The following is a 23,755-nucleotide window of genomic DNA, read 5'->3' on the forward strand; positions in this document are numbered from 1 at the left end:
TTCCTGGGCTGTGTCCTGGAGAGCCACCCAGTGTGGCTGAGGTCAGTGGGGGTCTGGATAGTTAAGAGGTGGGGTGTCTAAACTAGATGGGCCTCTGGGAGTCACCCTGAGAGGCTCAAAACTGGGATGTGGAAGGCAGGGTGAGAACAGGAGCCAAGGGGAGACCAGCAGGGCAGTGGGGCTTCCGGGCTGTAGGATGAGAGGGGTAGAAGCCAGATGGAGTACCTTCCTGTCCTGTGGTCTCCAGGAGGCTGTAGGAAGTGGGGGTCACCTGCGGGTGGTGTCTGCCTCCTCTTCTGTGTCCCTGTGTGTGGCTATGCGTGTGAGACTGCTCTTCCTGACAGCCTCTGGGACAGTGCGTCCCAGCAATGGTCCCAGCAATGGCTGCAAGGGGAAGATGCCCGCTGTGGGGAGCTCGTGTCAGAGCCTCAGTGCAGAGAGCCCTCTCAGAACCGGCACCCAGGACAGTCGCACTGGGGGCGGGTCTACAGTATCACCTCCCTCCCCCCTCCTTCTGCTGGGGGCCTTTTCCTGTGTTGGGGACTTGTGCACCAATGAGGGCCAGGCCCGTCACGTGGGTCTGACAGCTGGGGAGGGGGTGGCCCTGAGCAATGTGGTCCAGAGCCGGCCAGCCCCAGGAACTGCAGGGTTGAGAGGCCCAGACCTGCTGCCCATACCTGAGGCCACGGGACTGGCTCCACCATGTTCTCTAGGAAGAAGCGAGAACTTATGAAAACCCCCTCTATTTCCAAAAAGAACCGCGCGGGGAGCCCCAACCCACAGTCTTCCTCAGGGGTGAGTGGAGCCCAGGACGGGCGGGGACTCGGGATGACACCCACAGCCCGTGGCCACTGCTAGGCACAAGGTGCGATTACGGCATCATGCTGGGCCCCCGGTGGGGAACCCGCACTAGCTACAATCCCCAACAGGCAGGACGGCAGGCTGCGCGACGAGGCCTGAACCTGGGAGTCCGCTTGACGGTAGGGGTGGCCTTTGGTGGCCACCGAGCCACCCGTCTTTACCAGGAATGACTCCGTCTGGGCAGTGGGCAGAGAGGGTACTGGAGCCCACGGACGTGTCTGATTCTCTGGAAGTTGGGGTTGGAGCAATTTAAGGGTTCCGGAAGCCAATGGGGAAAAGGGTGTGAGATTGGGGTACAGGTGTGCAGGGCAGATTTATGGGGTCTCTGAGCTGTTGGGTGTTTGTAAAGTTTAGGGGTCTCTCTACCGGGTCTGGGGGTGTGCAGGGATGCAGGGGCCTGATAACTCCTGATCCAGGTCTCAGGAGTTAGCCACTTTCTGGAGAGTGGACACGCATGGAGAAGTCTGGGGTGGCTAGAAGGCAGGAGACCCACGAGGGCCCTCCCCACCCCCACCAGGAAGTGGGGTGCCCCTCCCTCCTGTGCCTACACAGGCCCCGCCCCAGGCTGTGGTTTGGGTAGGGACGGTTGTTTGTGAAAGCTAAAAAGAGGAGGATGTTGGGTAACAGGTGTAGGGGGGGAGAAGCTTTCAAATCTCTGCTCCCTGACCTCTGACACCACGAGTAAGTTCTGGGGAAACTGAGGCAGTGTCCAGGATAAAGAATCCCCCCTTGGAGCTGGGCGGTGGTGGCCCACGCTTTTAATTCCAGCACTCGGGAGGCAGAGGCAGGCAGATCTCTGTGAGTTTGAGGCCAGCGTGGTCTACAAGAGCTAGTTCCAGGACAGCTAGGGATAGACAGAAAAACCCTGTCTCGAAAAACAAAAACAAAACAACAACAACAACAAAAAAAACCAAAAAGAAAAAGAAAAAAAGAAAAGACTCCCCCTTGATTCTTCTCCCCTATACCCTCCCAGGAACTGTCCAAGAGGGAAGGTCCAGAGGCTTCCGGTCTGGAGCCACCAGCCACATCCTTGTCCACGGGGGCCAAGGCCACAGGCACACTCAAAAGACCCACCAGCCTGAGCCGCCATGCCAGTGCCGCCGGCTTCCCACTCTCAGGGGCTGCCACCTGGACCCTGGGCCGGGGATACCGAAGCCCCCTGTCTGCTGCCAGCCCCGGAGAGCCACCCAGTGAGGGACCTTTCCCTGATGGTGTAGAAGACATCTCAACCCTGTTGGCTGATGTGGCTCGCTTTGCTGAGGGCTTGGAGAAACTCAAGGAGTTTGTGCTGCGAGATGGTGAGAATTCCTGCAAGCTTTGCATCCCAGCGCTGAGGCAGGAGATCTCTATGAGTTCCATGTCAGCCAGAATTGCACAGTGAGACCCTGTCTCAAAAGGGGGGAAAAAAAAGAAAGAAAAGAAAAAGAACAGAATAAAAAAAGAAAAAAGAAAAAGATGAAAAAGAAAGAAAAAAGGAACGGGAGGGCTACACGGAGGCTTCGAATAAGTCTCAGGGAAGAGGTGTTCGCGCCGACTCGGTTCTGAGGGATCTGTAGGACCTACAGGGGGAAATGCCTTAGGCCGCGGAGGCTGAAGGACCTTGGGTGCAATGTTGTGGGCGCTGGGGGAACTTGGAAGGTGTTAAGGCAGAGGACAGAGGACTCACTGGGAGTGAGTGGCCCAAGGCATAAGGTTCCGTTTTCTCCTGCACGCGGTTGCTGACGGCTCCGTTTCCTCCAGAGTTATTTTCACCTCCTTCCTGTTTGTCTCCAGCAGCACAGAGAGATGGGTCAGGCACCAGCCTCAGCGCCCCCACTAGCTGCTCCCCGGAAACCACACGTCAGCGCTGTACCCAGCGCCCAACCCCACTCCCCCTCAACCTCCCCACCGCACAGACACAGGGAGATGGAGACCTGGGCCCCGCCTTACGGGGGGGGGGCGCTTTCAAGGCGGCTCCCAGAGAGGATGGGAGCAGCCGGTCTCCGGAGAGGGGGCTGAGTCTGCTTTTCTGGGGAAGCCCTAATCTACTGGCCTTTCCGCACCCAAGCATCCTTGGATGTTGGCCTGTGCCACCAAGCCTTAGCAGGACGGGGATCACCGGTGTACCCGCCTCTGGGGTTGGGTTTCTCTAAACAGGACAGGAACACAACCCCCAGATAGTCGTCAAGGTGCATTTGAGACAGCAACTGGGGGGTGGACACAAGCCACCGCGAGGCCCTTTCTCTGGAGCCTTCTCTTGCACTGGACTTCCCAACATAGGGGGTGGGACTGTTCCCAGAAGGAGGCGGGGCCTGACGACCGGCTTAAGCCGGTTTGGCTGTTGGCCAGCGGTCTGAAGACCCCAGGACGCTCAGGACTCGGGTTCCTGGGCCACACACTAGCGTCCGTCCTTTCCTGCATCCCTGAGCCATGTGTGCCTGTGGGATGTTGCACCCGGTGCTGGACCACGGCCCCCAGCGCTGCCAGACGGGGTCCCAAGGTGAGGACAGTGCAAGGTGTGGGTCGCCCTACCCAGGGCCGGGACGGCGCACACGCGCGCACACGTGCGTGCTCAAGGTCTTTGCACGGCCCCCAGGGGTGGACTCCGCGCTCCTCTTGGCTGCATCCCGGGTGTCATCACGCTTCGAATAAGGCCCATGCTTGGAGCTGCAGGGACCCCGGCGACCCAAAGGGGGTCGTGCGTGCCTGCCTGGAATGTCCCAGGAGGCAGCGCAGCTTCCCAGTCCTCCGCCTCCCATTCTGGCCACAAAAATGTGGAGGGCATCGCCTCCAGGGTGGCATTCCGCGGGGCCTGGTGCTGCAGAAAACCAGGGAGCGTTTCCAGGTTCTGTCTGGAGGATCTTCTGTCCTCAGTGCCCCGTCATCTTGCCAAGGGCTTGTGCTTGCTCGTACTGTGCGGCGGAAAACCCCACCTTTCGATTTTGGACCTTTGAGGATAGAGGCGAGAGGACTGAGGTGTCACGGGCCTGTCATCCCAGGCAGGGTCCTTCTAGGGCTGTGGCCCAGGGAGAGCCGTGTGACCATTAGCAAATGGCTTTTGCTCTTTGGTTTGGTTTGGTTTGGTTTTTGGAGACAGGGTTTCTCTTGTAGCCCTGGCTGTCCTCTAACTCACTCTGCAGACCAGGCTGGTCTCGAACTCACAGAGATCCGCCTGCCTCTGCCTCCTGAGTGCTGGGATTAAAGGTGTGCGTCACCGCCAGCAGCCTGTCTTTCACTCTTTGCGCCTCGCCTTCCATGTCTGCAGAAAGAACGGGGAGGTGACACTACCTCCCTCTGGTTGGAACGCTGCTAGAGGGTGAAATTAACAGAGTTGCTTGAGGAAACCTCTGCCTCAGTTTCCCCACCTCACCTCTGGGAAGACTGGAGCCAGTCCCTTCCTTCTTAGCCATGCTCACTCTACCCTGCAGACCTCCTTGAGGCCCGCCGGCCCCTGGCCCATGAGTGCCTAGGCGAAGCCCTGCGTGTGATGCGCCAGGTCATCTCCAGATACCCACTCCTGAACACCGTGGAGACGCTCACAGCTGCCGGCACGCTCATTGCCAAGGTCAAAGGTCAGCCAGGGAAAGGCTTACAGGAGGGGAGTATCTGTAGCTTGGTTTTGCAGGGTGTATAGGGATTTGACCAAGCCCTCGTACCTCCTCTCCGCCCCTCAGCTTTTCATTACGAGAGCAACAACGAAGCAGATAAACGGGAGTTTGAGAAGGCTCTGGAGACGATCGCTGTGTCCTTCAGCTGCACGTGAGCCCGGGACCGTGGGGGCACAGTGGGGTCGGGGAGTAGAGCTCGTGAACCTCTGGAACGACACCCACATCCCACCCTGCAGTGTCTCTGAGTTCCTTTTGGGTGAAGTGGATAGCAGTACCCTTCTGGCCGTGCCCCCCGGGGACCCCAGCCAGGTAAGGGGAGGGCCGTCCACATGGGGAGCCATAGAGGGTGTCGGCAAAGAAGGGGCGGGGCAGAGGCTCCGCGTCCTGGAACAGGGATGTTCTTCCTCACGCAGTCCATGGAGAACCTTTATGGACCCGGCAGCGAGGGGTCCCCGCCCAGTGTGGAGGAAACTGAGGAGGGTGAGTGCCTCTGGGGTGTGGGGGCCGCAAGGACAGGGGTTGTGGCCATCGGGACTGAGCACTGTCCCCTCATAGGCTGCCTGCCCCCTAAGGAGGTGGACATCCTTCTGCAGCGCTGCGAGGGGGGCGTGGACGCCGCCCTACAGTACGCCAAAGACATGGCCAAGTACATGAAAGACCTCATCGGCTACCTGGACAAGCGGACCACTCTGGGTAAGGGGCGAGGAGATACCAGGACAGGGTTGTGTGGGGGGGGTCTGAGGAGGTCATTTCCGAAGCCTCGTTCTGCACCCCCATCCCTGGCAGAGATGGAGTTTGCCAAAGGTCTACAGAAGATTGTCCACAGCTGCAGACAGAGCGTCACTCATGAGGTAGGCTGGGCTAAGCGGGTGGGGAACGGGTATTTGAAGGATGTGTAGGAGTTCCACGGCCCTGGCTGCTCCCTCCTACTGCTTCTGAAGATTTCTGTTGGTTTGCATGCCAGCCTGGTGACCTGCCGTCTCTCCCTGCAGCCCCACATGCCTCTCTTGTCCATCTACGCGCTGGCCCTGGAACAGGATCTGGAGTTTGGTCATGGCATGGTGCAGGCCGTGGGCACACTGCAGACCCAGACGTTCATGCAGGTGGGCTGAGTCCCGGTGAGGTGGGCTACTGGGCGGGAATGCCACCCACGGCTCAGTGCTCACGGTTCCTATCCCTCTTAGCCCCTGACGCTGAGGCGGTTGGAGCATGAGAGACGCAGGAAGGAGATCAAAGAATCTTGGCACCGCGCACAGAGGAAGCTGGTAGGGGCCCAGGGGTGGGTTTACAACCAGAGCACCCGTGCTACGGGGCATGTCCCCTGCGCTCAGCAGAGGAGGGAAACTGAGGCACAGTCCGTGTCTGTGCACATGGGTTCCATTTTTCTTTGGGGTGATTTAAAGGCACGAAGGTGGCTGGGGAGATGACTCGTGGGGAAACATGGGGACCCCATGCGGCCAGCACTCATAAAAGCCAGGCATGGCAGTGTGCTTGAGTGAACCCCAGCCCTGGGGCAGCAGGACGGGTGGATCCCAGGGGCTCTGTAGCCTGATAACCGAACTGAATCAAAAATACAAGGGGGGGGGGCACGAGACAGGCGCAATGGTACACGCCTTTAATCCCAGCACTCGGGAGGCAGAGGCAGGCGGATCTCTGTGAGTTCAAGACCAGCCTGGTTTACAGAGTAAGTGCAGAACAGCTAGAACTGTGTGAAGACTCTCTCTCTCTCTCTCTCAAAGGGAATCAGATTTTAATTTCTTTTTTATTATATTTTATTTAATTTATTTGGTGGGGGTAGAGATGCCACAGCACACATCTGGAGGTCAGAGAACAACTTGTGGGCATCAGTTCTCTCCTTCCACCCTACGGACCCAGAGATTCAGGTCCTTCATCATGGGGGCAAGTGCCTTTCTTTACCTGTTAAACCAGTGGTTCTCAGCTCACAACCATAAAGAATTTTTGTGATTTCATCACTGTGATTTTGCTGTTGTTATGAATCTCAATGTGAATATCTGATATGTCACCCCTGAGGAAGGAGACTTTTTTCATTTGTTTAGTTTTTTGAGTCAGGGTTTCTCTGTGTTGTTTTCCTTGGCTGTCCTGGAACTCGCTCTGTAGACCAGGCTGGCCTCAAACTCACAGAGATCCACCTACCTCTGCCTCCCGAGTGCTGGGATTAAAGGCTGCGCCACCGCCACCAGGTTTGAGGTTTATAACCCAGGCTGAGTTTGAGCTCTGCCTCTGAGAAGCTGAGTCTCAACTGGAGCCCTGGCCTTCGTGTTTAGGTTTTTGTCTTTCAGGCTGTGGGGTGCGGGCTTCCCCCACCCAGACCCGTTAGTTTCTGACTCAGTGTGTCCGGCCACCCCAGGGTGCTTGGCTTCCTGCCTGGGCGGCTCTGTTTTCATCCGGAAGACAGAAGTGAAACCTTCTGAGACCTGGCATGGGGAGCCGGGAGATGATCAGTTTGTGTTTCTGTTCAGCTCCAAGTCGTGCCTCGGTTTCCCTGTGTGATCCCACGGCACACACCCTCCCAAGTGTCCCCAGTCAAGGTCCCCTGCTGGTTGGGTGGGAATGTGGGGTCCTTGCTGGTGAGGAGGGGCAAAGGCTGCGCAGGCTGGAGCCTCTCTTTTCTCTTGCAGCAAGAGGCAGAGGCCAACCTGCGCAAGGCCAAGCAGGGCTACAAACAACGCTGCGAAGACCACGACAAAGCCCGGCTCCAGGTGGCCAAAGCCGAGGAGGAGCAACAGGGCACAGGCCCAGGAGCGGGGACTGCAGCCTCCAAGGCCCTGGACAAGAGGCGGCGGCTGGAGGAGGAGGCCAAAAACAAGGTGCATTAGCAGGAGGGGCCTAGAAGACAAGACCTAGAGGAGGTGCCTCCCGGGGCCCTGCGTCTGCGTAGTTGCCACCTCTGGTCCTCTGTCCTTCCCACCACCTATGCCAGCTCCTTCTTACTATTTCTTTATTAATTTTTAACGGTACTGAGAATGAACCGCTGGGCCTTTCCACCTGCAAGAGCTCTGAACAGCGCCCCCAGCCCCTCACTGGGGATTCTAGGTGGGGCTCCACCATGACCACGCCCCCAACCCCTCCCTGGGGATTCTAGGCGGGGCTGCACACTGACCACAACCCCAGCCCCTCACTGGGGGGATTCTAGGCGGGGCTGCACCCTGACCACGCCCCCAGCCCCTCACTGGGGATTCTAGGCAGGGGCTTCCCTCATGAGCCATGTCCTTGGTCCTCTTACCATGTCCTTGGTACCTAGAGACAGCCTCTCTAAATTTCCCAGGCTGTCCCATCAGCCTCCCTAGTTCCAGTGGAGACGGTTGTGCCCATCATGCGGGTCTCTTCTGGTATTTCTGTGTCAAAACCCTCACTGACCTTCGCCCCCTCAGGCCGAGGAGGCAATGGCCACTTATCGCACGTGCGTGGCGGACGCAAAGACACAGAAACAGGAGCTCGAGGACACAAAGGTGACAGCGTTGCGACAGATCCAGGAGGTCATCAGGCAGAGTGATCAGACCATAAAGTCGGTGTGTGGCAGGCACTGGGCGGGCTGAGCTTGGAGAGGTGGCTGTGGGCGTTTGGTGCGCGTGTGGATTCTAGTGGGGTGGTTGGGGTGGGGCGCGTCTCAGGGGGTCAAGGCTAGGACATATCTGCCTGTAACAAGTACAGCAGGGTCTCAGCCAGGTTAGGGTGGCCATGGAAGGTGTCCTGGGACTGGGGGCCGGACTTGGAGGGGCAAAGTGCAGGGGGCTGGCCTGGTTAGTCCTTTGAAGGGTGTGCTTTAGTAGCTGGGGCGGTCAACAGGGAAAGCTTTATGAGCTGCGGAGCTTAGAGGGCTGGAGGAGGGTCTGGTAGGTGCTGTACAATGGTGTGATTTGGGGTCAGAAGGAGGAGCGGAGTGCTGTTCAGACGGAGGGGGGGTGAGCTGTGGGAGGGGCTTGCTGATATGGGCGTGGCTACAGGCAGGGCCCACAGCCTCTGACTTCACACCCTGCTCCCCGCAGGCCACCATCTCCTATTACCAGCTGATGCACATGCAGACAGCTCCCCTGCCTGTGCACTTTCAGATGCTCTGCGAGAGCAGTAAGCTCTACGACCCGGGCCAACAGTATGCGTCACACGTGCGTCAATTGCAGCGAGGCGAGGAGCCCGATGTGCGCTACGACTTTGAGCCTCATGTCTCCGCCAACTCCTGGTACCGCCACTGGGTGCAGCCACACACTTGCAGTGGGCTGTGGATGGTATGACTCGGGGTGGGGGAGATCCTCTTACACCTCTCTCCCACCAGGTCCCCCATCATGCGTACACGGAAGGGCAGCTTCAACCCTGAGGATGCTACAGGACCCGAAGCTGCAGGCAGTCCCCCCGAGGAAGGTGGTGCCTCCGAGGGGGCTCCCAGCAAGGACCACAGGGGTGAGTGTGCACAGGTGCACAGAGCAGACGCTGCGTTCAGATGGCCCGGCTTCCCCAAGTGGAGACAGTCTTTCCTCATCCCTCTTTCCTCCCTCAGCTGGACGTGGTCACCAGGTCCACAAATCCTGGCCTATCTCCATCTCAGACCCCGAAGTTGGCCTGGATGCCAGCTCAGGTAAAGAGGTGTCTGGGTGCATGTCACGTAGGGGAGTCCCTGGTCGGGCCAGCCTGGTTCCACTGTCTAACACCGTTTCCCATTAGGGGACTTGAAGAAGTTCGATCGCACATCGTCCAGTGGGACCATGTCGTCCAGTGAGGAGCTGGTGGATCAGGAAGCTGGCTTGGTGGTCTCAGCCTTTGATTCAGGTGAGGGACCCCCAAAGGGACTGGAACAGTGGGAGGCGCATGAACATGATTTATCCATCTGGCCTTTCCTCCTGTCCACAGCTGACCTCAATGGTATGAACCCTGAGTTACCTGTGGCCATGCCCAGTGGGCCCTTCCGCCATGTGGGACTGTCCAAGGCGGCTCGCACACACCGACTTCGGAAGCTGCGCACACCGGCCAAGTGCAGAGAGTGCAATAGCTACGTGTACTTCCAGGGAGCTGAGTGTGAGGAGGTGTGTGGGGACCTGGAGCCCTGGGCTGGGGTGTCGTGAGGATGGGGGCTGGCATGCACGCAGCTCTGGGCTCCATCCTCGGTTTCATAGAGTAGGCGTTGGTGGTGCACCCCTGCCAGTCCTCCTCCGAGGACATGGGAGGAGGAGTTCAAGGTCCATCCTTGACTACATAACAAGTCCGGAGCCAGCCTGGGCTACATGAGACCCTGCCTCAGAAAGATCAAAATGGACCGCTGATGGCTGGGGAGGTTTTAGTCCCACGAGACCCCTCCAGGCGAAGGGTTTGTCCAGTGCTGAGGCGGTAGGATTTTGGAAGGAGGCTGGAAGTGGGGCCTGGCCTTTACAATGGGCGTCTGGAAGAGCCACATTTTGCTGTCCTCCAGTGCTGTCTGGCTTGTCACAAAAAGTGTTTGGAGACTCTGGCCATACAATGTGGCCACAAGAAGCTTCAGGGCCGCCTGCAGCTGTTTGGACAGGACTTCAGCCATGCCGCCCGCAGCACTCCTGATGGCGTCCCCTTCATTGTCAAAAAATGTGTCTGTGAGATTGAACGGCGGGCCCTGCACACCAAGGTGAGACCCTAACACGGGAAGGGGGACAGGGAGCTGGTGCAAGGCAGGCTCGAGAGTGACTGTCGGCTCCCCAGGGGATCTATCGGGTCAACGGCGTGAAAACGCGCGTGGAGAAGCTGTGCCAGGCCTTTGAGAATGGCAAAGAGCTGGTGGAGATCTCTCAGGCCTCACCCCACGACATCAGCAACGTCCTAAAGCTGTACCTGCGGCAGGTGAGGGAAACTGGGGGCGTGGTCTGTGGGAGAGAGGGGCGTGGCCAAGGTGGAGCAAGGACCTGAGGGAAGTCAGGAGCTGCAGGGGAGGGGCCCCAAGTGTGAGTTTGGGGTGGTGGTTTGGGGTGGTATCGCAGGTGGGAGAGGGTCACAGCCTGTGCTAATAGATGTGGCAAGAGCTGGGTGGTGTGGCTATGGAAGGCCAGCATCTACGGGGGCCTAGCAGCATCTCAGCCTTGTGCTGGAGGGTGTGGCTATGTGGGAGAGCTAGGAGTATCTCTGTAGGGCTGTGACAGGGGTGGGGTGGACTCAGACACAGCGGTGGGTGGACCCCTAGTGTGATGGGCGTGGTCATCTGGGCAGGCGCCCGAATCAGGGTCTGAGCTGGTGAGTGTGGCTAGGGATGAATGGGTACAGAGACGGGGCTGAGTCAGGCTTGGTCTATTAGGCGCGGCCTTGGCAGGTCTGAGGCAGGGACAAGGCCTTAAGGCTATAGTGGGTGGGCACTAATTTCGGGGCTCGCCCAGAGCCTGGCAGGGGCCTGGCCGTGTCAGGTGCTCACCCTTGCTAGGCCAGGCCTGTGACCTCTATCTGAATGTGTCATCCTGTAGCTGCCGGAGCCCCTCATCTCTTTTCGCTTTTACCATGAGCTGGTGGGGCTAGCCAAGGAGAGCCTAAAGGCAGAGGCTGAGGCCAAGGCTGCGAGCCGGGGCCGGCAGGACGGGTCTGAGAGTGACGCTGCAGCCTTAGCCATGGTTGGCCGCCTGCGTGAGCTCATGCGGGACTTGCCTGCGGAAAACCGGGCCACACTGTTGTACCTGCTGAGGCACCTACGAAGGTGAGGTCCCCGGCAGGGAGCAGAGCTGGCTGGGGGTCCCTGGAAACACCCACTCGCATCCATCCCTGACTGCTCCCACTCCAGGATCGTGGAAGTGGAGCAGGACAATAAGATGACCCCTGGGAACCTGGGCATCGTTTTCGGGCCCACGCTGCTGCGGCCGCGGCCCACGGAAGCCACCGTGTCCCTCTCCTCCCTGGTAGACTACCCGCACCAGGCCCGTGTCATTGAGACTCTGATTGTCCACTATGGCCTGGTCTTTGAGGAGGAGCCAGAGGAGGTACCTGGCGGCCAGGTAAAGAAAACTATGGGTGGTGACGCCCGACATGATGGGGGTTCCGCGTACAGGTTAGTAGTAGAGCGCCAGCCTAGCCTGCAGGAACCCCTGGGTCCACCCCCAGCACCAGGAAGCCAGGCTGCTTTGTGGGTCTCTCATCCCAGCACTCAGAGGTGGAGGAAGGTCCAGGAGTTCAAGGCCATCCTCAGCCACAGAACAAGTCTGAAGCTAGCCTGTGCTACATGAGAACCTTATGTACTTGTATCTGAAAAACAAAAGCATCTTTAATCCCAACACTGGAGCGGCAAGGCAGGCAGATCTCTGTGAGCTCCAGACCAGCCATGGATATATAGTGAGACCTTATCTCAAAAAAGTAAATTATTAAAAAATTTAAAAATCTAAACCAGGCGATGGTAGCACACGCCTTTAATCCAGCACTCTGGAGGCAGAGGCAGGCGGATCTCCGAAGACAGCCTGGTCTACAAGAGCTAATTCCAGGACAGCCCCAAAGCTACAGAGAAGGAAGGAAGAGGGGAAGGAGGGACGGGGGGAGGTTGGTTGGCAGGATGGAAATGGGAGTGGGGCATGCTAGAGCCAGCCCACTCCTAACACCTTCCCACAATTCAGGAGGGGGCATCCACCCAGTGTGCCCAACTGGAGACTGCTGAGGGCCTTGTCTTCCCCCTGCAGGAGGCTGAGGATGGAGGCCGAGGTGAGTGTGGCAGAGGGACCCACAGGCCCTGACTAGTGGGTGCGGGCAGACAGCTTAGGCTATGTCAGCGTGGTGACATCTTGTCCATAAACTGACTTTTTCTTTACTGTGTTGGTGACCGCCTACCCCAGGGAGGGCCAGTGAGGGAAAGCAGGCTGGGATGGTGTTGGAGTCCACGGTGGCTGAGCTTTGGTAACAGACATTTCTGTCCACCGTGTCTTTTGGGTTCGGCTCTGGTTTTGGTCTGTCGTCTCTGTGTTTTATCCCTCTCTCTGCATCCCTTTTTCTCGGCCACAGAATCCCGAATGGCGTCCAATGACTCAGACTCGGAGCTGGAAGAGGCCTCTGACCCACTGTCATCCTCAGACGCCAGCGCCCTGCACCGCCTCAGTTTCTTGGAGCAGCCGGAGGTCGAGGCAGGTCTAGAGGAAGGTCCCCAGAGCCGCAGTGGCAGTGAGGAGCAACTGGAGGGTGAGGATGGAGACCCAGGCCAGCGGCTCTGTGCCTTCAACACCAACCAGTCCAACAACACAGCACAGGTCCCTCTGCCTGCCATGCAGCTCCGAGGGGGGCAGATTACATGTGGCACCAGTGGGGACCGGCGGCCACAATTTGTCTGAACTGGGTTGTGATGGTGGCGACCGTCAGCCACTGCCAACCACTGTAAGGGAGACTAAGGCCCCTTGACTGGGAGGGCTGGTTTCTCAGAACACTGAGAAAGGAACTTCAGGGCGCTCTGGTACCCTGGCACTGTCGGGTGTGGCCTGACTCGGCTGAGCATTGGTCCCAGATGGAGTGAACCTGTGCAGATGCAGCAGCTGAATTCCCATGGTCCCCTCATCGTTCCTGTGGTCCCCATCAGCCCAGGGTGCAAGCCACACCCTTCTTGGTCTTTCTGGATGGGCGCCCACTCAGGACACCGTGTAGTGGTGCAGGAGTGGCTTCTGTGTGCGCAGCTGGGGCAGCTCTGGTGTTGGGGTTCTTGCAGAAAGCTGAGCTCGGATAGCGAGGAGCTGAGGGTACAGTGGGCCTCTCCCCAGGTGCAGTGGATTCGTTTTCACATGCACCCCCATTTTGCTTGAAATAAAGTTCTTAACCAAACAGGACCGGTGTGATGTCATTTTGTTTCTCAGATGGGGTCTTGCTTTGTAGCCTTGGCTGTTCTGGGGCTACCCATGTAAACAGGTTGGTTTACAATTCATAGGGATCTGCCTACTTCCTACCCGCTGGGATTAAAGGCTTGTGCCACCACAGCCTGCAGCATCTTATTTCACTTGTTTGTGCTCCCCTGCCCCCATACGACAGGGTTTCTCTGTAGACCAGGCTGGCCTCAAACTCGGAGATCCTCTTGCCTCTGCCTCCCAGTGACTGGGGCCAAAGGCGTGCACCAACCACATCAGGCATTGGTTCTTGCTACACACTACGTTTTAACTGTATCTTTGCAGTTCTGGGAAAGGATTCCTCTCCTGTGGAGCTTCAGCCTGGGAGCAGCATGGTGGTGGCCCTGGGACATGGATTCACCCCCTGCCCCTCATAAACTGGGGGTGTCACACACCTGTCATCAGCACAGCAGGAGGATCAGGAGTTCAAGGTCTTCCTTAGCCACAGCGACACAGCAGCAGAGGCCATCTTATCATTCCAGTCATGCAAGTCCATGCAATTGTCTGCCACCATTACCAGCCAGAGGGGACAGGGCCTTCCTTCCTGATGGGCGGGACCTGGGGGGGCTTCCTCATGAGGGGGCCATATCAACAAACCACAGGCACAGATAAGATACCTGAGGGCAGGGTGTCTGGAGCTGGTTGGGGTGAGCACTCCAGGGCGGCCCTGTTCTTGGTAAACAAGATGTCTTGGCTCTTGGCCAGGACCCAGACATCAAGGGAGTCTGACGTCAGTTCTTTGAGAGAGGAAGGAAGACTGGCTAGTGGTGCGTGTATGCCTTTGTTGACCTCGATAGAAGTGCCACTTGGTTTGGTTTTTGTTTTGAGGCAGGGTCTCACTATATATCCCCGCTGGCCTGAAATGCAGAGTCTTCCCCGGTGCTGGGATTACAGTTGGCACCCGCCCCCCCACATCCCACCTTGAGGGTGAGGAGACCTCTCCCACACTAAAACGAGCCACACCCCATCACCCCATCCTGATTGACTTTGCCAAGTGGCTGAGAAGCCCATTTCAGACATTAGATTATGTAAAGGCCACTGTGCTGGGACAGCTAGGAGCGCAGACTGCGTGGTGCTGGGCGTGAACCCAGGGCTCCCCAATGCTGGATGAGTGCACACCACCAAGCACACCCCGCCCGATCCACTGAGTGACACATGGAAGAGGTGTGCTCCAGGCTCCGCTATGGCGGCCACAGAGCCGTGGGAGAGTCTTCCATCTCCAGGAATTCCTACCTGCCCACACCGAAGCTCTGTTCATTGGGATAGACACTTCCTGTCCGTGTCCCTAGCTTTCCAAATCCTGTCTACAGGGATCTGAAGAGGCCTCTGGGAGTGAGACTCCCACACCCTCCCAGGTTGGGCAGCGTTTCCCAACCTTCCCGTTGCTCTGACCCTTCGTTCCAGTTCCTCAGGCTGTGGCGACCCCACCATAAGACTTCGTAACTAATCTGATCTGCAGGATGTCTACTGTGCGACTACTGAGAGCCACTGCTCTAGTGAGGGGAGGGGAAGCCTTCGTGTGACTCAGTCACAGGGGAAAACACCTGTCTGGGGTGCCACAGGCCCGAAGGCGGGACCAGGAGTCAGCCATCAGCAGCATCTTAGGTCTGTCCTGCAGAGCATCCCACTCTGGTCACGGACACCACTGAGGTGTGTGTGTGAAGGAAGGCAGGTGGCCCAGAGGTTAAAAGCACTGGCAGCTCTTCTACAGGACCCAGGTTTGGTTACTAGCACCCACAACCATTGGGAACTTCAGTTCCCAGGGATATGCACCTCTGGTCCGCCAGCCAACCACATTCATAGTAACACACACCCTTGGGAGGCAGAGGCAGCTGGATCTCTGAGTTCCCAGCCAGCCTGGCCCACAGTGAGAAAGTGCCTTGGCCCTGACCTCCAGAGCATGTGTGGAAGCCGGATGCATAAGGAGCATCTAATCCCAGACTCCTACAGGCAAGATGGGTAGTGGAAACAGGAAGATAAGACACCCAGGAAGCCTTCTGGTCGGCTAGCCTGGGTTGTCGTCCTGTCCTCCACATGTGGGGCACGCGCGCGCTCGCGCGCACGCACACACACCCCACCAGGAAGTACAGGTAAACAAATCTTCAAGCCACCTGTGGCGCTGCACACCGGTCACCTCAGCACAGAAGGCTGGGGCAGGAGTACTCAGTCTCAGGGCAGCCTGGTTGCAGACACAAGGAGACCTTGTCTCAAAACGAAGCCACTCCGCGCATTAACAGACATTCTGTTTCAGCAGCCAGGGGCAGCGGCCCTGTGTCCACAGGGAGGCGGGCAGAGTGGTCTGTAAACTGGAGTACCATGCAGTCAAGAATAGGAGCGAGACTCTAACACTAGCCGCAGTGTGGCAGAACCCCCCAAGGATATCCTGCCTCATGAGACCCAGACATAAAAGCCCAGTGTGGAACAATGGTAGGAAATGCATTTGCCCCAGAGGAAGGCTAGTCTGACAGCCATCAGTGACTCTGGGGGATGAACAGTCCTGGAGATGGCTGTGCGGCCAGTCACACGGGGGCCTGGGCACAGCTGCACTGCACTAGGTAGGGAGCAGCCGCTGGCAGCCAGGTGCTGTGGGACTCCGTCCAGGACATGGGGCAGATGCAGGCAAGCCTGAGGCCAGCCTGTGCTGAGAAGTGGGGATCTGTCACCCCAGCAGGACTTTAGGGTCACCACAACTACTCAGTGAATTGGAACCCTGATTGTATGACCCTGTCTCAAAAACCAAGGAGGAAGACAGCTGGGCGTGGCCCAGGGGCAAGGAGGTTGCCTAGCACGAAACCCCTTCCGGGCTTCACCACAGCAAGGCCTGCCTTGTGCAATCAGTTGTAATAGCGGACAGGGTTCTTGACACTCAGGTAGCAGACCTGCGTCTCACCTGATTCATGGAGGAGTGGCTGGAGTCAAGCTGAGGGCCCCCCACCCAGGACCCATCCTGCTCAGTTCAGCCTGAATTGACCAGATTTCCAAGACAATGTAACTCCTCAAAATGTCTTTAGTTCTCAGAACAGAGTCCTACAGAATGGAGAACTCTATACAGGACAGCAATCAGTGACAAAGGTGTGGGGGTGCAGCCAGTGCTCCGAGATTGCACAGGGAGGACTGTGGTGCTGGCTACCCAGGGCCACATTCCCAAGGCACTGGCCAGGTGGGAACCCTCTAATCAAAAGGCAAAGAGGTTGTGGCCCGTACCCTTGGCCCCACAGAGCAGCAGGCAGAGTGCTGGTGACGAGGAAGGGCAGATCAACTGGCTCCTGCGCGGGTTCCTTTCCTGTTTTCAGACGAGTCTCTTGTACCAGAAGCTACCAGAGCGGCGACGGACCAGTTCTTTAAGTAATAAACTCACTTGAAGTTGCAGCAATCCTCCTGCCTCAGGGGTTACAGCCTGCCCTCCCATTAGACTTCAGGGTTTGTGGATTCATGCAGCTGCCACGCTGCACGCACGGGAGGTCAGAGGACAACCTGCAGGAGTCAGACGCTCCTTTCGCAAGTGGGTGCACTGGGGAGGGCAGGCTGGGGGCTGTGGTGTCTCACCCAACAGTCCTGCTTTTCAGAATGGGACAGGGGTCTGAGCTGGGACCCTGGCAGAGCAGTGTGCTGGCCGGGGCAGGCGGGGCTCACCTGCCGTGGGCTACTGTACCAGGCGGTAGGTGATGTAGCGGCCGGCTGTCTCACTGGGCCGGATGATCTTCACAACCTGTAGGAGAAGGCAGGGCTGGGGTTGGCAGGGCCTGGGGCCCACTGTCCTCTGGCCACAGTGGTCCTGACCTCAGAAGGAGGGGAACAATGGCCACGGCTTCTCACCTGCCCTCGCTTGATCCCAAAATAGCGCGCCACTGGGTCTCCAGCCTGGATCCTGGGCAGCTGGCTTTCGCGAAGCTTGCTGGGACACCATTAAGGAAGAGGCTGGTGGGGCAGCACTGGGGTAAGAAGTCTGGAGTGGGGGGGAGGGCGGGGTAAAGGATACTATCGAGTGTGGAGTGGGGGGAGGGCGGGGTAAAGGATACTATCGAGCCAGCAGCTCTGTCACTTCCTCCTTCGTCATGACCACATGCTCAGGGACCAGCTGTGGAGACAGAGACCCAACCCTCAGACGCGCAGTCACCAGGGACCCCAACAGGAGTGGAATAGGGGACAGGAGCAGGCTATGACCATCCCCAATTTGGAAAGCGGAGCCGTAGCAGCAAAGCTGGGGGGTCCAGGGCCCTGTCCACTCAGGCACCGCTGTGCTCCACCCCACCTGCCCGGCCCAGGACAGGTGCGCACCTCGTGTTCCGTGATGTTGATGAGCAGCTCTTGCTGTAGGAACTGCTCCAGAACGTACTTTGGTGCCATGTCCACCAGGGACTGCTTGGCGGAGGGTGTCATACCCTGCTGTACCACGATCAGCGCGCGCGTGATGTTCTCCTCCTGCATGCGCTGGCAGTACACCTTGATGGTCTTGATGCCCACCTTGGGCTCCTCTGCGGACACATAGCACAACCCTCACTGCCCTGCCTGTGGTCTCGGATGTCTCTATTTGCCAGGTAAAATCAGAACCAGGAGCCTTGAATGGGGCTGGGCAGGAGGAAGCTGCACGGTACCCTAACCCTGTTCCGTCAGCTGCTCTGAGGTTTGGGGACATGGAATTGTCAGCTTGGGCAGCCTCAAGGAAGAGGAGGCAGATCCTGTGTCTACATGGGGCTAACCTCAGCTCCTCAGACAGACTGGGGTTCACTGGAGCAAGAGGACCTAAAGTGCAGAACCAGGCCCACAGGACACAAGCATGGTTTGCAAACTGCTGGGTCTCAGACTCTCTACTCCCGATCATCTAGTTTTTCTTTTTAGGACCGGGTTTCTCGGCACCAATGATTCTCAATCGTAGGTACTGACCTGAGACCACAGGAAAACACAGATATTTACACTGTGACTCATACAGCAAAATAACAGTTATGAAGTAGCAACAGAAACAACTTTATGGCTTGGGGTCCCCAAAACACACTGCACTGTTTTATTAAAGGGTGGCAGAGTTAGGAAGGCTGAGAACTCACTGCACAGACCAGGCTGTCCTGAACTCACTGCAGACCAAGCTGTCCTGAACTCACTGCATAGACCAGGCTGTCCTGAACTCACGGTACAGACCAGGCTGGTCTGGACAGCCAGCCTCAGCCTCTGCTTCCCAAATGCTACGATTACAGACATACGCTACCATACCCATCCTTGCACCCCTAACTCTCACACTAAAAAAACAGGCCCCAGGCCCTCAAAGTGCCAGGATACTAAAGGAGACAGGCTGTTTGGGGACACCACCAGGAGGCAGACGCCCAGGGTGGCAACCCCTCTCCTGAGACACCTTCTGAGCTGCCTGGGGTGTAAGGCAGAAACTACAGAATATAGCAGACCGGAGCCAGGGTGTCTGAGAGCTGGTGCTGAGAGCAAGGGGCAGAGAATGGACAGGAACTGGACAAGGGAAGGTTCCCAGGGGAGGCTGGGCGGCTGCCACAGTCCTGCAGCAAAGCAGGGCCAGGGTGGAACCCACCCTCACTGGCAAGCAGAAAGCAGAAGACCACAGACAAAGGAGAGAGAGTTGTTAGACACAGCCATTAGCCGGCACCAGAATGATGGACACCCACCTGGGAAGAACACAAACATCTGGTCTGTGGGGTCATCATTGTGGGCCACCAGCACGGTGAGGTCTGTGCGCCTTGGTCTTCCTTCGCTGGGTTTGTCCCCAAACTGTGCCTTGAACTCCTCAAGTGTCTGGTCCAGCTCATCCTGAGTCACCAAGTAGCCACGGTCATGACACAGCTGCAGGGACAGAGAGCCAGCTGTCCTCAGAGACGGAGTGGAAATCCGCAGGAGAGCCGGGGACTGCAGCACCCTGACGTGACCCTGATGTGACCCTGCAGCGCTGCTGGCCGCGTGGGCTCCAAGCTCTGGACTGGCTCCAGCCAAGACCCACCCATCCGCAGGCAACCACAGGGCAGCCTCACCGCGCCCCCATCCCCACAAGCTCCTCAACACGGGGACCAGACATCGCCATCCTGTTCAGTCTTGGGTCTGAGGGTCCTGGAGTCCACCCAACACAGTAAATCAAAACTTCGCAGACCTCTTTCTTCACTGGCCTGGAACTCACTCTGTAGACCAGGCTGGCCTCGAACTCAGAGATCCTCCCGCCTCTGACTCCCGAGTGCTGGGATTAAAGGCGTGCGCCACCATTACCCCGCCTACCTAGACTTCTTTTATTATCATTTTTGAAACAGGGTCTCGCTATGAAGCCCTGGGTGACCTCAAACTTTCAAAATAGACCAGCCTGGTCTTGAGCTCAGAGACTGGCCTGCCTCTGGCCCAAGAGTGACGGGGATGAAAGCTTGTGCCATCAAATGAGCATTTTTACCTTCTGATTATTTTCGTTTCTTAAGACAAGCCCTCCTTACAAAGCCCCGGCTGTCCTGGAACTCACTCTGTAATCAGGCAGGCCCCGAACTTAGTCACCCGCCTCTGCCAGCACGCGGGCAGAAGCTGGGGTTGGAGACGGCTGCGAGCTGCCATAAGGGTACTGGGGCCTGGGTTAAGCTGGCGGAGCGGCTGCTCAGCACCCCTAAACCAGGTGTGAGCACGAGCTCCCCTCTGGGACAGCGCCGGGAGGCTGAAGCAGGACAGCCATCGGGGGAGGCCAGCGTGGGCGCGCCCCGCACGGAGGCGGGAAGCATCCCCGCACCCGGGACGCCTGCCTGGGCCGACAGCTGCAGTCCGTCCGCAACTCGGTACTCGCTCAAGCCTCCCCACGCGAGACTCGCCTGCATGATGGTCTTGCGGATCTTCCACAGCCGGTAAGTCTCCTCCTCATCGTCCATGTTGCAGCCCTTCAGAAACAACTGCGCTTGCGCGCTTGTGCCAGCACTGCGCCTGCGCCGGACTACGAAAACTGCGCCTGCGCGGGATAACGGCGAGGCCTCCCCTGCCCCGCCCAGTTTTGTGCTGTCTACGGCGAAGGCCTGAATAAAGCGACGTCCACGGCAGGCTGCGCGGTGGGCAGCCCCAGCGCTGAGCTTCGCGAGATTGCGCGCGAGAAGATATCGCGATAATTGTGGGTATACGGACCACGCCTCCAATCCCAGCTCTCGGAGGCAGAGGCCGCTGGAGCCGTGAGTTCGAGGCCAGCCCGGAAGTGTGCGGACGGTGGAGCAGCCTAGTAGGCTTTCTCTCATGGGCCGTGCCTCGAGTTTGTGCAGGGACCCTATACAAGAGCCAAGGCCATGGGCCTCAGTTTCCTTTTATGTACAAGGTCTTTTTGTTGTTATTTGTTTTCTTTCTTTTCTTTTTTTTTTTTTGAGACAGGGTTTCTCTGTTGCTTTGGAGCCTGTCCTGGAACTCACTCTGTAGACCAGACCACAGAGATCTGCCTGCCTCTGCCTCCCGAGTGCTGGGATTAAAGGCGTGTGCCACCACCGCCCGGCGGTTTGGTTTTGAGACAGGGTTTCTCTATGTAGCTCTGGCTGTCCCAGAATTCACTATGTAGACCAAACTCAAAGAGGTCTGCCTGCCTCTGCCTCGAGAATGCTGTGATTAAAGAAAGGCGTGCGTCACTCCTCTCTGATGACCGTCTCATTCTTGGTGGTAATGAGTGGTCATGAAGTTTCTGCACCCCAGTAAACCTCTCCGCTAACAAATCACACAAAAATCAAACCAAATAGAAAAAGCCCAGGTTTAATGGATACCAGCACCCCTGGGTGGCCTTCCAACACCTCAGAGAGGAAATGGGGAAAGGAGGATCAGAAAACCTTGGGTTTGTTCTCTGGGGGGCTCTTTAAATGCCCTATGGGAGTGGTCTTGAGCACCTCTGGGGAGGGGTCACTATTTGGCAGGCTTTCTTGGGGGTGGAGTCTGGACTGAGGCAACTCCAAGGGGAGGGGTTTGGGATGGAACTTTCCACCCAAACATTCCAGAGTCCGGGTATATGGGTACACGCCCAGGGCTGGGGTGACGCTGCCACTCAAACGGCCAGAACCTGAGTGTGGGACATAAGAAATCAGCGGGTGCAGGACAGGGGCTTCCCAGTGGCCCGTGGATGAGTTCCGCTGTGGGGAGCCAGCCTGCAGGAGCCCCTCCTCCCCTCCTGTGGTCTTCCAAAGGAAGTGGCCCCCAATGGAAGAGGCACTAAGAGGAGACGTGGCTTTGTAGGAGGAGGTGTGGCCTTGTAGAGGTCTCACAAGTCGTCGGAAGGCCTGATGGTTAAGAGGTCGCAGTCTTTCCTAGCGAGAGACTCCCTCCCCGGTGAGACTTCCGCTCCTCACACGCCCTCTATGGAGAATGTCTTTAGCCACAGGACTGACCTTATCTGAAAGTTGTACCTAAGCCTGGACTTAGGGTGGGTTTATCTCTAGTGTGACCCTTGGCCCAGTTTCCTGCTATAAGTTTGCCCCCTGCTGCAGATACGGTTACTAGGACTTGTGCTAGGAGCTTTGATACAGGACCCTGCTGCCACTAGCTCAACCTTTAATAGGAGCCTGCCCCTACATGCAAAAAGGGTTTGTCCCCAGGCTCCCAATCCTATACTCTGCTGTACTCTGGAGTAAAATTGAGCTGTCTCACTGAGGTCACATCCAAGAGGGCTGTCCCCGTCCTATCCGTCACATCCCCGAGGAAGACGGAGAACCACAGTATACGCTTGAAGGGACCAGGACCAGTCTTTATTCCAGGGGTCGGTTTGCTAAGACCTCTGCCCCTTATTACTTAAGTTGACGCGTGTCAGCTTCAACCAGACCCTGGAAGTACGTCCAGGTAGCCAATCAGAGTCCTACCTGGTCACAAGCAGGGACTGTTCTTGCTGTTTTCAGTCAGACAGACCCTAGACACAGCAGACAGACCCCTGACACCACAGCCACAGCTGCTAACCAGATGTCATAAGCCAACCACAAAATGATTCCTGTATCAGTAAGGGTCTACAGCCAATCACTTAACGGCAGCTCAAATTCCCCTAAGTAGGCTTCAAGGGCTGCCTTACCCTCCCCAGGGTGAACACCATTTTGGGTGGGTCCCAAAATGCTGGTTTTTCTCGAGAATAAAACGGCTTTCTGTAAAAGCATACCGTGTGTCTTCTGGTCATTTGGAGCGACCTGTGCACCCTACTCAAGATACCGCCCATTGTCTCAGACCACTTCCTGTTGCCTGTGCACCCTACTCAAGATACCGCCCATTGTCTCAGACTACTTCCTGTTGCCTGCAAGTCAAGGTGTGGGACTCAGCTGCTCCTTCTGCACTCTGATGATGTCACCATGCCGCACCATGATGATGTCATGCCCAAATCCGTGAAGTCCCCCAAAAGCCAACTAGGAGACCAAGTCCTGTATGTAAAAGCAAAGAGCCTTTATTTTATGCAAGTTACAAACTCTGTCTCTCCACATGTCCAATGTATTGGAATAGAGAGCCCTGAGCTCAGTTAGAGTTGGGTTTTTATAGTTGGGGGTGAGGGGTCTCTGAAGTTCAGGACCCCTGATTGGCTGACATTTGTCTAGGGTGTCCTGTTGACTGTGTGCTGGCAGGTGGTCCTATCTACAGCCTGGGCTGCTGATGGTGGTGTTTGGAGAATGCCTGCGGAAAGCTGGCTTCAATTTCAACCACGTGGTGCAGAGTGAGAAGTCAGACACCCACACTCTGGTTCCGGCATCCCTCCTATGTGGGGTGGTTTTACTGGAGTATCGGAACCCAGGTGATGCTGTGTAACCCCATCTGTGGTGTTGTCTACGCCCTGACGGTGTGGCGCTTCTTTCGTGATCGCACGGAAGAGGAGGAGATCTTGCTGATTCACTTCTTTGGGGAGGAATACTTGGAGTATAAAAAGCGGGTGCCCACGGGTCTGCCTTTCATAAAAGGAGTCAAGGTGGAGCTATGACGGGCAGAGGCCTGCGGGGCCAGGGAATCTCTGGCCCTGCGCAGCCTAGGACAGAACTGCTTCCAGTTGGCCTCTGCAGAATGAGTTTCTTAACCATTTTATATGTTACTAATTACTCCTCAGAATGTCACCCAAGACCTAACAGTCAGAAGGCCTTAGGACCACAGGGCCCACTGCAGCATTCTCTTGTGCGGAATGAAGGTAGAACACGGATAAACAGTGAACAAGGAGTGTGTCACAACTGTCCCATCAGTGTCCTTTCTACAGCGGCGGGGTGAGGACCCACGCCGCAGTCTCACGCCCCCTCAGGCTAGAGTGTATTGGCACTGTGAGCAGGACATCGGGAGAGGACACTGCCCTCTGCAGCACTCATGCCAGGGTTGAAACATTAGGCATTTCCTTTGGATGGTCTGTTCTTGGGTGGAGGTCGCATAATCTCAGCTTGTGGTTCTTCCTGCGACCAGGTATTGCTTCAGGGTAAACTACTGAGACTCAGGCCCCCATTTAAATTTATCGATGGCTGAGTTCTACTCTGGCAGGTGATAACGGTTGGAAGTAAAGAACTTTCTTTGGACTATCTGTTCATATTGAGCTTATCATGGCTGGTTCCACCG

At 57.2% G+C, this 23,755-nt stretch overlaps 2 protein-coding genes across 4 annotated transcripts; one reads left to right on the top strand and one right to left on the bottom strand.

Moving 5' to 3' along the window:
- The first annotated feature begins 647 nt into the window (after positions 1-647).
- Arhgap45 (Rho GTPase activating protein 45) lies at positions 648-13,188 on the top strand. 2 transcript variants are annotated; one of them, XM_041669371.1, is made up of 23 exons: positions 648-795; positions 1,835-2,159; positions 4,269-4,412; positions 4,515-4,599; positions 4,685-4,757; positions 4,862-4,928; positions 5,004-5,141; positions 5,235-5,299; positions 5,441-5,551; positions 5,633-5,713; positions 7,088-7,276; positions 7,841-7,978; positions 8,456-8,646; positions 8,740-8,864; positions 8,962-9,039; positions 9,126-9,230; positions 9,312-9,484; positions 9,868-10,056; positions 10,131-10,268; positions 10,880-11,106; positions 11,191-11,401; positions 12,011-12,095; positions 12,393-13,188. In XM_041669371.1, the coding sequence occupies exons 1-23, from the start codon at positions 703-705 to the stop codon at positions 12,713-12,715; spliced, it is 3,354 nt and encodes a 1,117-aa protein (XP_041525305.1). In that variant the 5' UTR covers positions 648-702; the 3' UTR covers positions 12,716-13,188. The 2 variants fall into 2 exon arrangements, with proteins under 2 accessions (XP_041525305.1, XP_041525306.1); XM_041669372.1 differs by lacking the exons at positions 648-795; positions 1,835-2,159 and adding an exon at positions 2,781-3,340.
- Positions 13,189-16,244: 3,056 nt separating this feature from the next.
- On the bottom strand, positions 16,245-20,157 carry Polr2e (RNA polymerase II, I and III subunit E). 2 transcript variants are annotated; one of them, XM_041669383.1, is made up of 7 exons: positions 20,047-20,157; positions 18,880-19,054; positions 17,534-17,730; positions 17,275-17,333; positions 17,072-17,150; positions 16,889-16,964; positions 16,245-16,594 (listed from the first exon to the last, which is right to left on the bottom strand). In XM_041669383.1, the coding sequence occupies exons 1-6, from the start codon at positions 20,101-20,103 to the stop codon at positions 16,899-16,901; spliced, it is 633 nt and encodes a 210-aa protein (XP_041525317.1). In that variant the 5' UTR covers positions 20,104-20,157; the 3' UTR covers positions 16,245-16,594; positions 16,889-16,898. The 2 variants fall into 2 exon arrangements, with proteins under 2 accessions (XP_041525317.1, XP_041525315.1); XM_041669381.1 differs by having other exon boundaries at positions 16,245-16,964.
- Between the last annotated feature and the right edge of the window lie 3,598 nt (positions 20,158-23,755).

This window comes from Microtus oregoni, unplaced genomic scaffold (assembly GCF_018167655.1).
Source record: "Microtus oregoni isolate MIOR12 unplaced genomic scaffold, Mior012 000019F_ref0000042, whole genome shotgun sequence".
Classification (NCBI taxonomy): domain Eukaryota; kingdom Metazoa; phylum Chordata; class Mammalia; order Rodentia; family Cricetidae; genus Microtus; species Microtus oregoni.

Excerpts from the sequence above, each read along its gene's own strand:
- Arhgap45 (XM_041669371.1), top strand. The coding sequence starts at position 703 with ATGTTCTCTAGGAAGAAGCGAGAACTTATGAAAACCCCCTCTATTTCC. Across the intron at positions 4,600-4,684 it reads GCTGTGTCCTTCAGCTGCAC|TGTCTCTGAGTTCCTTTTGG; the intron begins GTGAGCCCGGGA and ends CCCACCCTGCAG. Across the intron at positions 9,485-9,867 it reads AGGGAGCTGAGTGTGAGGAG|TGCTGTCTGGCTTGTCACAA; the intron begins GTGTGTGGGGAC and ends GCTGTCCTCCAG.
- Polr2e (XM_041669383.1), bottom strand. The coding sequence starts at position 20,103 with ATGGACGATGAGGAGGAGACTTACCGGCTGTGGAAGATCCGCAAGACC. Across the intron at positions 17,151-17,274 it reads ACAGAGCTGCTGGCTCGATA|CAAGCTTCGCGAAAGCCAGC; the intron begins GTATCCTTTACC and ends ATGGTGTCCCAG. Across the intron at positions 16,965-17,071 it reads TTGGGATCAAGCGAGGGCAG|GTTGTGAAGATCATCCGGCC; the intron begins GTGAGAAGCCGT and ends CTTCTCCTACAG.